Source organism: Gambusia affinis, linkage group LG02 (assembly GCF_019740435.1).
Source record: "Gambusia affinis linkage group LG02, SWU_Gaff_1.0, whole genome shotgun sequence".
In the NCBI taxonomy this organism is placed as follows: Eukaryota; Metazoa; Chordata; class Actinopteri; order Cyprinodontiformes; family Poeciliidae; genus Gambusia; species Gambusia affinis.
In genome coordinates this window covers 11344649-11358196 of record NC_057869.1, presented here as the reverse complement: position 1 = coordinate 11358196, position 13548 = coordinate 11344649, and the positions used below count along the sequence as shown (strand labels likewise).

General features: G+C 37.5%; 1 protein-coding gene across 3 annotated transcripts in view; it reads right to left on the bottom strand.

Annotated features, from left to right (window-relative positions):
* Nucleotides 1-3572: 3572 nt before the first annotated feature.
* ush2a (Usher syndrome 2A (autosomal recessive, mild)) overlaps nt 3573-13548 on the bottom strand; it is a 198440-nt gene continuing 188464 nt past the window's right edge. The window contains exons 84-94 of one of the 3 annotated variants that reach the window (XM_044095875.1): nt 13353-13445; nt 12201-12346; nt 11998-12116; nt 10984-11082; nt 10717-10893; nt 9809-9892; nt 9561-9702; nt 9366-9453; nt 7702-7767; nt 5821-6018; nt 3573-4593 (exon numbers count right to left, since the gene is read on the bottom strand). In XM_044095875.1, the coding sequence (XP_043951810.1) occupies nt 4504-4593; nt 5821-6018; nt 7702-7767; nt 9366-9453; nt 9561-9702; nt 9809-9892; nt 10717-10893; nt 10984-11082; nt 11998-12116; nt 12201-12346; nt 13353-13445 (1302 nt within the window). In that variant the 3' untranslated portion in view covers nt 3573-4503. Of the gene's footprint in view, nt 4594-5820; nt 6019-7564; nt 7634-7701; nt 7768-9365; nt 9454-9560; nt 9703-9808; nt 9893-10716; nt 10894-10983; nt 11083-11997; nt 12117-12200; nt 12347-13352; nt 13446-13548 lie in introns of those variants that run through there. The other 2 variants (XM_044095869.1, XR_006368583.1) reach the window with 2 other exon arrangements.

Sequence of the window (13548 nt, the reverse complement as noted above, 5' to 3'; positions counted from 1 at the left end):
ACCTTCACTTTGCATAAACGGTAGCCTCCTCCTAAATGGAAAAAGTATATTTTAACACAGTAGTTAAATGTACAGCAGCTTGCAAAAGTATTTCACATTTTTTTTCTCCCAGAAACATCAAAAATATTCCCACTGAGTTCATTTAAATAAGACAAAAATTGGATTTTTTGGCCTACATGCACTAGGTATGGAAGAGAACTAACACTGCTCATAATACAAACCATCATCACTGTGAATCAGTGGTGGCAGCATCATGCTGCAGATCCTTTTCTTCATTAAGGACAAAGTTCATGGGAAGATGGTTGGAGCTAATTATAGGAAAACTCTAGAAGAAAATAAGACTTAAGACTAGACTGGAGGTTTTTCTCCCAGCAGAACATCAACGCTAAACACACAGCCACAGTAAAATAGAAACATTCAGATCAACGCATTCAGAAATGTTTAAAACTGTGTATACAATAAAAAATAAGTTGATATTTGTTGTAGAGTGACAAAATGTGGGGGAAAAAAAAACACATTTGGAAGGTACTGTACATTTTAAAGCAGAGATTTTATGGCATTTAGTCCTTTAAGAAAAACATTCACTAGAAAACTTTTCAGTGCCCATTTCTGAGAAAATGCTTTACTAGAATAAGTGCTTCTTTTCCCGCTTGAGATTATCCCCCGTCCTTCCCAAAACGTGCCTGTGAAAGATCATTTATCCACACTAATAACATTTATTAGTTTTATTTTTTCATACCTTATATTAGATCTAATAAGAGGATTTACACATACACGCCCTCACTTTGACTCATTTAAAAGAAATGTTGATATGTCTTGTGTCAGATGGCTGTTGTAGTGCCTTATTTAACTTTTGTTGTGTTTTAATGGAGAAATGTAGTGACCAAAGGATTGTGAAGAGGGAGAGCACTGTGTAGGAACATAACGGACCTGCCTGATCTGGCTTAGTTAAGGCCAGATTAGAGTTAATTATGAACCACAATGAGAAAAATTATACATTACTGAAGGCTTTAAGTACATAACTTGATGCAAGTGTTGTATGTTTAAGATGTGAGTTACTTTAACTGCACCTAAAAACATACCGGAGTGTGAAAAGATGAAACCTGAGAGCTGTGTAGCTTCGGTCATGACTTGTACAAAGACACATAGATTTTGATACACTAACATTACAGTCAACCTGCATATTCAAAACAAAATCCTAAAGAGGATGCACTCATTTATTTTATTGTATATTTATACATCATGTATACATAAAAGGCCTGTATTGATGTAATCACATATTGGACCTAAATATGTTTTTTCTTGCACTATACAGTCTAATATTACAGTAAATTTTGAGTGTTTATTTTAGATTTTAAAATATACAGTTTATTGTGCATTATAGTGCATAGGTGTTTGTTTGCAGCATGTTTTGTCTGTTGTCCATCAACTCCTCTCTGGCTATGTTTACATTATATTACAGCCAGACTCTAACGATGCATATATGTTTATTTAAGCTTCTTCGTATGATGTTGTGTTATGTACTGAATTTAGAAAATGCTGCAAAATGAGGTAAAATATTTACAGCTGCAGTCTCAGAACTTTTCATAAATGAAGTTGACATTGATTCAGAGTGTGTAGTTTAGTTACAATGAGTAGAGCGTTATTTGTCTTTCCAAAACTGATACTAGGCATGGGCTGGTTAATGTAACCTTTTGCGGTTCCCATGTACACGAAAAAGTGGTTCCTAAAAATGGACAATAATATCTAATTGTGTTCATTTAAAACAGAAAATCAATGATCATGTCTGCCTATGCAAACACACATTGACTGATGCAGTTTTAATGTTGCTACACGTACAAAATAACTTTAATTTAGTCATACAGTGGCAATTTAAATTATCTCAATGCACCGCACCAGAGAAATACAGGTTAGACAGAGAAATGCATATAATGTTCAGTCATAGAGCTATTCTAAGTTTTATGTCCAAGAAAACATTGCCAGTTGCCTAGTGTTATTGACTTAAAAGCATCCTCGCCTTCAGAGGAAGCATATGATGATAGCGGATGTTTGACTGCATCTATAACTTTGCAGTTATTCCTCATACAGCAGGAAGGAGTGACTCCCTTTAAACAGGAAGAAGCATCCAGCAGAACCACATTCTAACTTGAGATTTCCAACAGAGTATGTTCTGTGAAATTTAGAGGAAATTGATACTGAAATCTTAACTTTTTAAAAACCTTAACATTAACATGCCCATGCCTACCTGAAGTTTGCAACAATCCACTCTTAAAGCGTACTTTTTTAAAATACAATGCATTTCATATGTATTCTGTAACACACTATATGTTATATTAGAAATCCCAACATTTCAATGTCTTCTGTGCTTGACTGTGAAAAAGGAACCTTTTGATGAGATTAATCCAAACAAGCTGATGTTTTATGATGATTTTGATGTATTTAAAGCTGACTTCAGCAATAGAAAAGCCACAGTGAAGAGTAAAAGATGAGTTTTATTGCATGCTTCACTTAGACACCGTGCAAAAGCAAAAATGTTTTGTTTTAAGCATCAGAGGTGTATTTTTTTTCCCCATAGCTCTGATTTCACTAACCTTCCCGTCAGACAGTCTCTTAGATGGCGTCTGTCGTCATTGTGATTTATGAGTTTAATAAAAGCCTCTGTGTGTGTGTGTGTGTGTGTGTAGCTCAGGGCCATACTGTCCCTTACAATCACTCCACAAACTCTCTTTTCACAGCCTCCCCCCTCCCTTTGTGGCTGACAATAGCTGTGAATGCGGCCGCGAACGCTTCAGAAGTGCCCTTGTCAGATTGGCGTCCTTGAGCGGGGGGACTCGGTTGTTACTGCCAGTTTGTTAATTTTAAACTTGCCTAGATGTCCCCTTAAGGGACACGGTGGCAAAAGTAAATTACGGCAGCATAGTTTTGATGGAGACAGTGGCACTGTGGCCGTGCGTGTGTGTGTGTGTGTGTGGTGACTAAGGTGTTGTGCAGCTGTTTGCATATCTGTGTTGTAGGAACTCAGCAGAAAGTGCAAAAACAGGATAAAAACATGAAGTTTACGTAAAGTTGCTTCATTAGTGCAGAAACAGGTGGGGGGTTAGAAGCATTTGATAAGTCTGTGTGCACAAAGTTACTCTGTTTAATCATCCCTCACACCTCTTGACATCAACATATGGATTTAAAAAAATTATGTTGAAAGTATTTGGATTTCATGTTTAAATGAACAAGACAATATTAACCTCATCAAATAGAACAAACTTTTACATTTGTCAAGTGATGTTTTCTTTTGCCTTTTATTCTAAATCTTTTTTTTTATTATTTAAACATTGGTCTGGTGCATTTGTGCATCTTTTGTTGACTTGCTGCTTTCAAATACTGACATTTCACTTCACAGTGGAGTAAAGAAAAATGAAACTGTTCTTATCTGGCACTCAGTCTGTCTGTCTTTTTTTTTTTTTTTTAACCACACATGGTTTACATAATAATTATGGATTTGTAACAAGCTGTTGTGAGAGCAAACTTTAACTTCAGGTGTTTATGTTTCCTGTTTGTGAAAAAACCCAGAAAATTCTGTTTTTTGATATATTTTTTTAATTATTCACCAAAAATACACAATCTATGAAGTACCTATAAATAAAAAAAATACAATCATAAATAATACTGCCCGTGTTTAAAAAACAAAGGTTGGTCATAACAGCATATTATATATATTATATATAAAATCCATCAACATTAAAATGAGTGGTTAAATAAGCGTCAAATGCTGTTTCTAGGTCCAGTCTGTGGAATCTTGATATAATAATTTTACTTCTATAAAAACACTAAACAGGATGTTTCCTTTTTCTCTTTTTTTAGTTGAAACTGCAGGTCTCTATGTCAGAACAGTGAAATAATCTGTAAGCCACAGAACAGTAACAGTCAATCACATTAACAGGTAAACACATCAGAGTTGACCATCAACCACTTGTTTTACATTTGAATTGCAATAAGCAGTAAATACACAAAAACGTAATAAGACAAAATCTCAGTTTGGGCCTTTAGGTTACATCACAACAAACAGACAACACACATTTGTACATTTCAGCTACATTTGTAATAATAAAGTTGGCAAATGTCTCTAGCAACAATAACATGAAGGCCGTGTGTCCGTCTAAGTTAAAGCCCTAATGGTGTTGATTACAGATATGGTAATAGACACAGTTACCAGGTGAGGAACTGATCGACATGAACTTATGGATTGTTTTGATTTTACTCATTTAAACTTTCTATAAGCTGTTGGCAAGCAGTGAAAGGGAATCATAATCTAACCTAAACATTCACAGACCATCTATGCCATAAAGTTACCAGATATGGAGGCTTTAGTCCATGTGCGAGCTCTAAATTTAAACATTGTGTCCCTGACTCTACTGCAGCTAACACAGCTTAGCTCTATTGTAGCAGTAACAATAAGAAGACACCAAACAGAGTGAGTGTTACCAGTCTGGCCTCTTTAGGCCTGATGTCCTAAAGATGAGTGTCGGTGAACAGGCTGTGCTCTTTTTTCACAGAGCTTAAGGCCTTGATGGCGTCCACAAACTCATCTTCCTCCACATACTGAAAGAAAGCACACAACATCCAAACATTATGATGCCAGCAACTTTGAAAAAATACTCAAGTACTAGTAACTTGTAATAGTTTGTAATTCCAGACATCTCGTCAATTTTCTGATGTCACTGACAACCTCTGAACTCTTATAATGGAGATCAGATGGCATTTACAGTTTTAGCCTTCTGGTCGCTATATTTTGTGTAAGATTAGAGCTGACAGGTGTTGCAGAGCATCACTGTGCATTGCTAAGCTATCTGATTATGAAGCAGCATGCTGATTATTAGGTATGTCACAGCTTAATTGGTTTTAAAGAACCATGATGATACCCACAGTCTTCCTTTTAGAAGAAACATCCAATGTTTATCAGGGCTGTTTCACTTTTTAGCTTTTTCCTTCTCTGTGGATTTTCATTCTGCAACAGAATTTTATAAGATAGACAAACTCAAAGGAGCACATAATGTGAAGTGGAAGGAAACATGCTAAACTTGAGCTTAGTATAAATCCAGCTTTTCTATGAGGGCCACAGAGCTTTCATGTTGAACATTAGCAAACAAACAGCATCACGTTGACCAGCAGACAAGTCTGGGAGAAAGTTGTGGAGAATTTTAAAGCAGGGTCAGGTCACCAGTCTAATATCCAAAGCTCTAAACATCTCAATGAATACTAACAATTTAACATCTGAAAATGGTAACAACTGCAAAGCTACCAAGACATGGCTCTCCTCTTAAACTGTTTGCAGAGAGCACTAAGGAAGAGTAGCAAAAAAGGTATAAGTTGCTCTTCCATAGTAAATATGTGGAAGAAGATGCACTGATAGAATCAGACATAAATTAACTTTCTGATCTTGATGCACAAAGGTTACTATGGTGGAAAACACCACCATAGTAACCTTGTGGTGGCAGCATTATACTGTGGTGATGATTATGCTGTAGTTTCAGAAAAGGTGGTTCTACAAAGAAGTGACCTTGGATAAACTAAATTTTACTGAGGGGTACAGGAGTAAAAAAAAGGCATAGATTTTCATTTGACAATGTTTTGGTTTATCACATAAAATCTCCCACAAACAAAAGGAAGCTTGCAGTTGTACAAACCTTTTGAAACGGCCCTGAATGTAAAAGGAAGTAAAAATGAGCAAACTGGAAAATTATAATCTATGAAATCAAGTGGAATAAGTCGATCCTGAAACTCCTATCAGAGACGGTCAACAACAAACAAACGCATGTTTATCCTCACCAGTCCAGAATCATGTCCCAGTGGGTTATCCCAGCATCCTTCCTCCATCAGTGACTTCCTGTCAATCAGCTGACTGACGCTGCGGTGCAGGGAATGCTGGGAGTAGCCTTGAGTCAGGTCAGTTTGACTGGGAACCCGCAGCACAGACATGGGGCTGTAGCGCGAACTGCTGCCAACAATCTTTGTGTCCGCCAGACCCTGTGAGGTACAGTTAGTTCAAGAGTGACCGCATGTTTGAAATCATTTTTCACTTACTGTTAATAATAAAATGACAACTGCAGAAACACTGAATTTGTTGCTCCTTGAAATCAAAGTGTGAATATAAACTGAGTTGGTTGAAGAATATGCTTTATCTTTCTCTCAGACAGAAAAATCCAACAGGGGGAACTCCTGGGAATTAACTACTGGGAATTAAGCTTTTATTAATGTTTCATTATAGATTATAATTATGCAATAATGTAAAATATGTCTGAAGTATTATATTAATGTTCCATTTACATGTGTAAAGTTTAAGCCACACTGTCCCATATCAGAAAAAGTCACACACTCTAATACTTGGTAGGACCTATTTTAGCTTTGATTACATCAAACATGTGGCACTGTTTAAATCAGCTTCTGCAACGTCACAACATTTATTTCCATCCAGTGTTTTCATTTTTCACCAACATCTTGTAGGACTGATGAATCCGATTACTGTCCAGATTCTTGTCAAGTACATAACAAAGACTCTCTAACCTGCTTATACAGTATATTCAAGTAATCAGCTGCTCTGATAATGTTGCTGAACCTGGACCTGACCCACTGCAGCAACCCCAGAGCATAATGCTGCCACCACAGACTGTTTGGACTCATCAAACTACATGACCTTCTTAGATCACTCCAGAATTTAATCTCTATTCTGCCTTGAAAACTGAAACATTTTTCATATTAGCCTCACTGATTAGTGGTTTTCTTTAGACTACACAGCGGTTTGGTCCAAGTTACTTGAATTCTCTTTACATTGTTCCTGTGGAAACGTTCTTACTTTCACCATTAGTCATAATAGTGTGCTCAGTTGTTTTAACTACTTCACTTCATCAAATGTTTAAGTGATCACTAACCATTTAAACCACATTTCTGGGTGGATAGAAGGGTTCCCATCATCCGTCCAGTGTTTACTAATGCACTGCAGGGTTTCCTCTGCAGGTAATTGATCGCCACGCCAAAATAAAAGCCGTTACACCTTCAGAATAAAGTTTTTCTTTTTTTTAAATTATATAATAAAACAATGTAAAGCAAATTAGATATATATACATGAATATAGCCACTTGGACAGCCCACCATCACAGTTAAAAGAAGAAATCCTAGAGGAGACACTGGGGTTGTTCTAGATCTAATTTAGTAACTTCGGCAACCTCCTTCGCTTGTTTATCACCAACATGTTTTTCTCTACCAGTGGATGCATCTTCCAACATGGCTGTTTAAGAAATCAAAATATACTCACTGCATGGCTGAGAGTTAGATAACTAACATAATCATGCAGTGGGTAGCTCTTGCCCTCCAGGTGGTGACTTTTTTTGACATGCAGTGTAAATATAAAGACAAGCTCAAAGACTGGTCTCTTACCACCCAGTGACCCCAACAACCAAACCACTGTTTTCATGAGAAAGGCTGAGGTATGCACACATGCACAAACAAAACATGCAGATGCAAACACAGAGCACATGCGCAGGAGGGTAACCCACCAAAATCCACATTCCCATACCTCTGCGTACATAGTGTAGCTTTTAAGTATAACGTTGCTGATCTCAACACAGTCTGCTACAGTGTCAAACTGCAGGGGGACAGTGAGATAAACATTTAGGGGTCTGGCAGTGACAAGAAGACAGAAAGTTATCTTACTGTAGGGCGATCAAGGAGGAGCAAAGAGCCGGAAAGATGCTTAGAGCACAGCTCAGGACGGGGCCTCTGAGAAAAAGATTGAGGATTAGACGGGATGGAGGGAGCAGCGCATGATTGGAGTGGAAACAGATATAAAAAAGACAAACAAAAACAGATTAAAAGAAGGAAGAAAGAGCAAAAATATACGCCTTAAAGAAAAGCTGCTTTAAGAAACAAAAAGTAACCAGCACATTGAGGCGACATACTTTACAGATAAAACATTTCGCCTCAGAGCACAATATTATCTTTATCTTTTATCTTCAGATTTATAGAGGAAAAATGCCATGTCATAGTAATACTATTTAACAGAGCTGTTTCCTGGAATCGATGAATATGTGGATATGCAAATACATGAAGCCCTCCAAGCAGATGTTTGAGGGTCCTGAAAACCTGAATGTTTGGTCTCATCAGTGGAGAATGAGAATTTTTTTAAATGTTCGCTCATTATATGTTATTTGACATCTGGAGGATGGTTATTGTACTTCTTTTATGATTTTTATGCTGCTTGAGTGGCTGAACATAAACACTCTAATTTTAATAAAAAGGCATCATGACTGTTGTCTGTTTGTGATATACTAATGGATCCTCTAATGAATTAGAAATTTCTACATTGTAGATTAGCAATGGGTAGTTAGCATTGCTAGCACAAACTTCTGGAAGTTGGGATTTGATCAATAAAGTCCCTGTTATAACTGCACCTAAATGAAATCTAAATAAAACAGAAAAGCTGAGTCTGATTTATCTCAGAAACTTAAAGGCTTATCTAAAACAGATGCAAATATTAAAAGCGAAACCCCTATTATACAGATTTATTTATTTATTATTATGCAGAACTTATAAAAATAAGCCAATAAAATCACAGCCAAGACCACTGACTCATTGGTTGTCCATTCACATCGTTCAAAAGAGGGATAAGTCACAAAACGTCATCGCTAAATCCAATGTGGATTCATGCAAAGCTGAGTAGAAGGAAAAGATAAGGTAAAGAAAGATGGACAAGCAACAGGTGTGAGCTGAGCTATGAGTGGATTGAAAAGCCAAGACCATTCGACAGTTTGGTCAACTGTAGCTCATCCCAGGTGAGCCAAGAAGAAAAAGGTCTGGATGTGCAAGATTGGAGTGGAAACAGATCTAAAAATCCTCTATATCTGAGTTTTAGATACAGAAAAACTCTTCTTCTCAGGTGAAAGAAAAAAAAGAAAGTAAATTGCATTTCATTTACACATCAAGGTCCTAAAGTTTTGAGGGAGAGTGGACGTGTACAAAATTCAAGGGGCTTGAAGTCCATTCTGACTTAGCAGCAAGCTGTAATCTTTAAAATAAAGAAAAATCAATACTTGAAATATCTGATGTAACTGTACATCGCATAAGTTTCATAATCATAAGCTTATGATTTGAATTACAGAAACAAAACAGCTTTTTGAAGACATTCTATTAAACTGAGAGACACCAGCAGCTTCAGTTGTTAACCTGGTCATATAGCAAGTTAGACATTTCTAAAATATTGATATGGTTTGACCTGTATTAACCTTCTACATGATAGTCTTCTTTTCCTTTTTATGTACAGTTACCGTTAATCTTTTAATACCTTGTTTTTCTGAGCTGCTCTTCTTTTTGCCCCTCACCTTGTAAGTGTCTCCTCCAGCCTTTCTGGTCTTCTGAAGCATGACCAGCGGAGGGCGCTCTCGGGCTGATGGATTCTTCCTCAAAGTTCTAAATGAGGAAAAGAAAACTGATTTATTTTCGATTCCTCTTTGTTAAATAAGATAAATGAATAGCAAAAAACAAGCATATTCCATAAACACTTTACATGACGATACCTTTTTAGGAGTAAACCAATCAGTATTGCAAGGAGGAACAAACCGAGCAGCACAAACAGCAGAATGAACCACAATTCAGAGTAAACGGGAGTGGCTGAAATGCTGATGCCCTGTTTATCACCATCAACAGGCTCAAGAGGACCTGCACAGAAAAAGAAGAGTTAAAACAGTCAATATGCTAACACATGCAGTTTTAATTTTTGTTTCTACATTTGAGGTAGTTTAGGAAGACACTGGAGAGGGGGTACCAAGGCCTGTGGCTGGGTTGTATCTGATGGTTGGTGTGCTGGCGCTGCCTCTGTCTGTGATACACGTCACCTGAAAGGAAAGAGCTACAAACCCCCCCGCCCCAAAGAAAACCACAGAAAATATCAAGTTAAAATTTCATGACATTACACACACTTATATTGTTCTGCATGAGTTTGCACAACTTAAAACAACAATAGGAGCAATCAGAAATCTAAGCAGTGGACATTAACGTTCAGTCACTCTCTCTTGAACCCAATTCTGGCAACCAGAGGATGTCATCTGTTGTGTCATTAGCAAATATTTCATTTTATCCTCCAAATAAAAACAAACAAAAACAAAAATATCCAGTTACTGTAGAGTGGCATAACAAAACGTACTGACATTCTTCTCAACGATTATGGGAAAGCTCTTCATTTTACACTAATCAAACACTTCAAATACTTGATGACCAGGTTTTTACATGTTGTGTTTTGTGATGAACTCCAAGACTTTAAGCCTAATCACCCAAATCTGCAGCTCCCTCCAATTATTCTTTAACAGATTCAAGCTGGGACTGTAGCTGTTTTTTTCCCTGAGAAGAGTCGTCTATTTTTATATTTTTAATTTGATTTTCAGTGGCTAACAAATTCTAAAAGTCTCAAAGCTTTTAAGATGAGAGTCACTATTTGCTTTAAATGTTATAGACTCTGCAGAAATATATAAACCTGCAAAAACTCAATATTAGAAGACAAACTTAATTATTTTTCTCAATTGATGCACAGAGACATATCTAAAATATTGAAGCTTTGAAAAAAAAACAAAACATCAAAGTAAAATTTTGATGTAAGAAAAACCTGTGAATTATTGTGTTCCAGAAGTTGCACATTATTACAAAGCATGTGAATGTGTTTGGCGTGTGCAGCCTCACTTTTCCGGGAGGTGCGTGGAATATGAAGGTGGCTGTAGAAGCCGGTGTAAACTCTGAGCTGGCTCTCGGTCACGGTGTACTCCTTCAGGAACCCGTTAAGGGAAAAAGTGTCCGTCCAGTCCAGCCAGATCACGGTCAGGTTGCTGTCCACGGAGAAGGGAGACACATATTGGGGGGCTGCAGGGAGACAAACACATTTATACTGTATTTTACTGCTTCTTATAAGTGCTTAGCTGTGGCTTCAGGAGGACTGAATAAATGTGTTACGTTCGCTGAGTGTGCTGACGGCCGTCCAGTTGGAGGCAGTGCTGCCCATCTTATTGAAGCAGGCAGCCCTCAGCTCATAGGCAGAGTATGGTTGGAGCCCTGCACAGATAAATACAGAAATATTACTGTTTTATTTTAGTGAAAACATGCATGCTTCGGCATTTATATTGTATAAATATAAGCTATGATCTGTATAAAGATTCCTGATATTCTTAGATTTATAGATTGCTGGGGTCTGTTATTAGGAACAGAATAGAATTAATAATCATAATAGTAATTTCATGGAATTTTACTTTAAAGATGTAAAGCAAGTCTGGAAACAGAAAATATTTTAGAGGAAACTTATGAAAAATTCACATTTGGTTGTTATCCTTCCATTTGGGTTTCAGCTGCTCCTAAAAACAGCCAAAGTGCTAAAAAAAATCCCCCAGCTGTTTTTTGCTGATGAGTTTATATTTTTGGGTGTCTGGAAAATGAGCAATTTCAAAAATCTCCTGAAATCTAAGTCACAATTGAGGGCGCTGCGCTGTTACCTAGCAACCCCAGCTGAGCCCAGCCCACCACCTAAAAACCCAAGCAACCTCCAGCAAATTTGGTCAGCTGGTTTTACCGCTGTGCAATGATTGCTGGTAAAGACAAGTGTTTAGTTGTCGACATGCCATCCAGAAACCACTTCCTGCAAACGTGTTGGTTGAGCAGGAGGCTCCACTTCTGCTTTTCAAAGACATACGGTTGTATAATTGCACATCTGTCTCCCGCCATTTTCCCAGTGCGAGTGTAAACGTTGAGTTGGGGGGTGTGGCCAGCAGCAACTTATTTGGATTTAAAGTGACAAGACGTCCTAAAACAGTTCATTCTGAAGGGAACTCAAAATATGCAGAACTGAGCAGAGTGAAATCTCATTAACTTAGAATAATTTCATAAAAAATTATAATGAAATTGATTTGTATAGCTCATAGACCTATACTAAGGAAGCCTAATGGGTCACTTTTAAGTAATAATCCATGGAATTACCTGTAACATTATAGCTCCGCTGTTTGCCATAGAAACAGATTTCTGTTGGCCCCTCTGTGCAGGCTAACGGTACGGGCTGGGGGGGCTGAGGGCAGGATGTCTTGATATGAAGCTCACAGCTGGACACACACGCAGACACTGAGTGAGATTAGAGGTGTGTTTGATTTCTGAGCTATGGGCACTCTTCTAAGAGTTTTCCTCACCTGTCAATGACTCCATTCGGCGCCGTCGGTTCGTCCCATTCCATCTGGACTGAGCGGGACGTCAGGGTGAGGAGACGAGGGGGATGCTGGTCATCTGGGGGGGCAGCGAGGGTGTGGAGCTCCCTCACTGGACCCCGGCTACAACACTGAGAATTGTTCAAAGAGGAGCAAAGCTACAACTAGTGTCACAAAAGTGGAGCATCTCAGTCAATTAGAATATCTTCAAAAAGTTACTTGATTTAATTAATAATAATCAAAATATTGATCAAAAGCAGAGGGGTCCTTTTCAAGCATTTATTTATTTTTTTGACTATGGCTTACAGGTAATAAAAACCAAAGATTATGTTAATCAGAAAATCTGAATTTAACACAAGACCAATAAAAAATTTTTTTTTAATATAGATTATCTGTTGTGTTTATGTTAAGATCTACGTGAACATGTGAAAAATGTCTGATTTCATAACGGCGCAGAAGACAATGAACCACATAAACTCACTATAAAAAAACCTAACTATTCAAATTCTGCATCCAAGGGCATTAATGCACAATTGAGGGGAAGAAAAAGGTTGTAGAAAAATGTCCACAAGCAGCAAGGACAGCAAAAGTAGTTTGAAACCACATGGGTTTCCACAGTTACTAGGATTTGCGGAGCCATGTCATCTGATGTGTTGGTACACTGTGATTTATCAAGCTCAAAGCCAGCTCAGCTGTTAACCAGGAAATATTGGAGCGCTTCATGAGGAAGAGGTAAAGAGGAAGATGATAAATAAGAGTCCCAACAGTGCAGATGAGAAGAAGGTCGCTATCAAAGCGACTGTGCTTCCTCAGCAGGACTCTAAGTTGATGTCTTCAATGCCACAGTGATGCAAAAGGAGCCCTGACCAAATATTCAATTTAATAGGCTGTTATTTCTGTATCAGAAATATTTAGTTTGTTTTATATGACATCCTAATTTACTAACAAGTTGAGCTTAGAGCTATGATAATCTAAACTAACAGAAGTGAATACTTAACATGCATCACTCTGTGTGTAATCAATCTATATGTGAATTTCACTACCTAAATTGAAATATCAACTTAATAAAAAGTTAAAAAAAATATTACATTTATTCAGATGCATCCACTTTTTCTCTTCAAGTAGCATAATATTTACCTGATAACAAGTGCAAGCCTCAATTCCCACCAAGTACTGAGTGTAAGGATGTAAACCATGGAGTGTCTGTTGATGGGATGTGCCTTCTGAGAGCTGCAGGAAAAGAAAAGCGGCAGGATGAGGTGGAGGTTTTTTGAATTTTTAATAATGAAAATTGTTGTTTGCGAAAGAGACAGATGCAATTCTAATAAGTGAA